General features: G+C 41.5%; 1 protein-coding gene across 1 annotated transcript; it reads right to left on the reverse strand.

Moving 5' to 3' along the window:
• Window positions 1-89, reverse strand: LOC105824570 (thymosin beta-4-like; the record flags this gene model as incomplete). Its single annotated transcript, XM_012662068.1, has 1 exon — window positions 1-89. A coding segment is annotated over exon 1 (81 nt), but the record flags the coding sequence as incomplete, so codon positions are not given.
• Between the last annotated feature and the right edge of the window lie 492 nt (window positions 90-581).

A 581-nucleotide genomic window follows, 5' to 3' on the forward strand; every position in this document is an offset into this window, starting at 1 on the left:
ATTTTTCTCTTGCGTTTCTGTCTTCTTCAATTTCGACTTATCGAATTTCTCGATCTCAGCCATATCGGGCTTGTCAGACATGGTTGCGGAGAAGCAGAGCAAGGGGCGAGGCGCGAAAGCGAGAAGAATCCGATCTGCGCAGTGACCACCGCCAAATGTCTATTCCCTAGATTTTTAAATGAAAACTAAGGAATAGATGGATGAAAAATATATAGCTTTGCATGAAGCTTTTTCATTCCAGAAAACAGTTGGTCATCTTGATATTAATGGCCAGTGGTACTAGTTCCAAATCTTTCCTCTTGCAGCACAAAGATGGTCATTACCATTGCCAGCTCTAAATTTCTAGTTCCTCAAATCCTGTAAGTTAGACTCAAACCTTTATCAAGAAAATTCAACAAAGCATAAAAAGTACGAAAGTCTAGGCCAGATGAAAGACATGTTCATCTATTTTTTTTTTTTTTTTTTTTCTTGAGACAGAGTCTTGCTTTTGTTGCCTGAGCTAGAGTGAGTGCCGTGGCGTCAGCCTGGCTCACAGCAACCTCAAACTCCTGGGCTCAAACAATCCTTCTGCCTCAGCCTCC

Source organism: Propithecus coquereli, unplaced genomic scaffold, assembly GCF_000956105.1.
Source record: "Propithecus coquereli isolate 6110/MARCELLA unplaced genomic scaffold, Pcoq_1.0 Scaffold75, whole genome shotgun sequence".
NCBI lineage: Eukaryota > Metazoa > Chordata > Mammalia > Primates > Indriidae > Propithecus > Propithecus coquereli.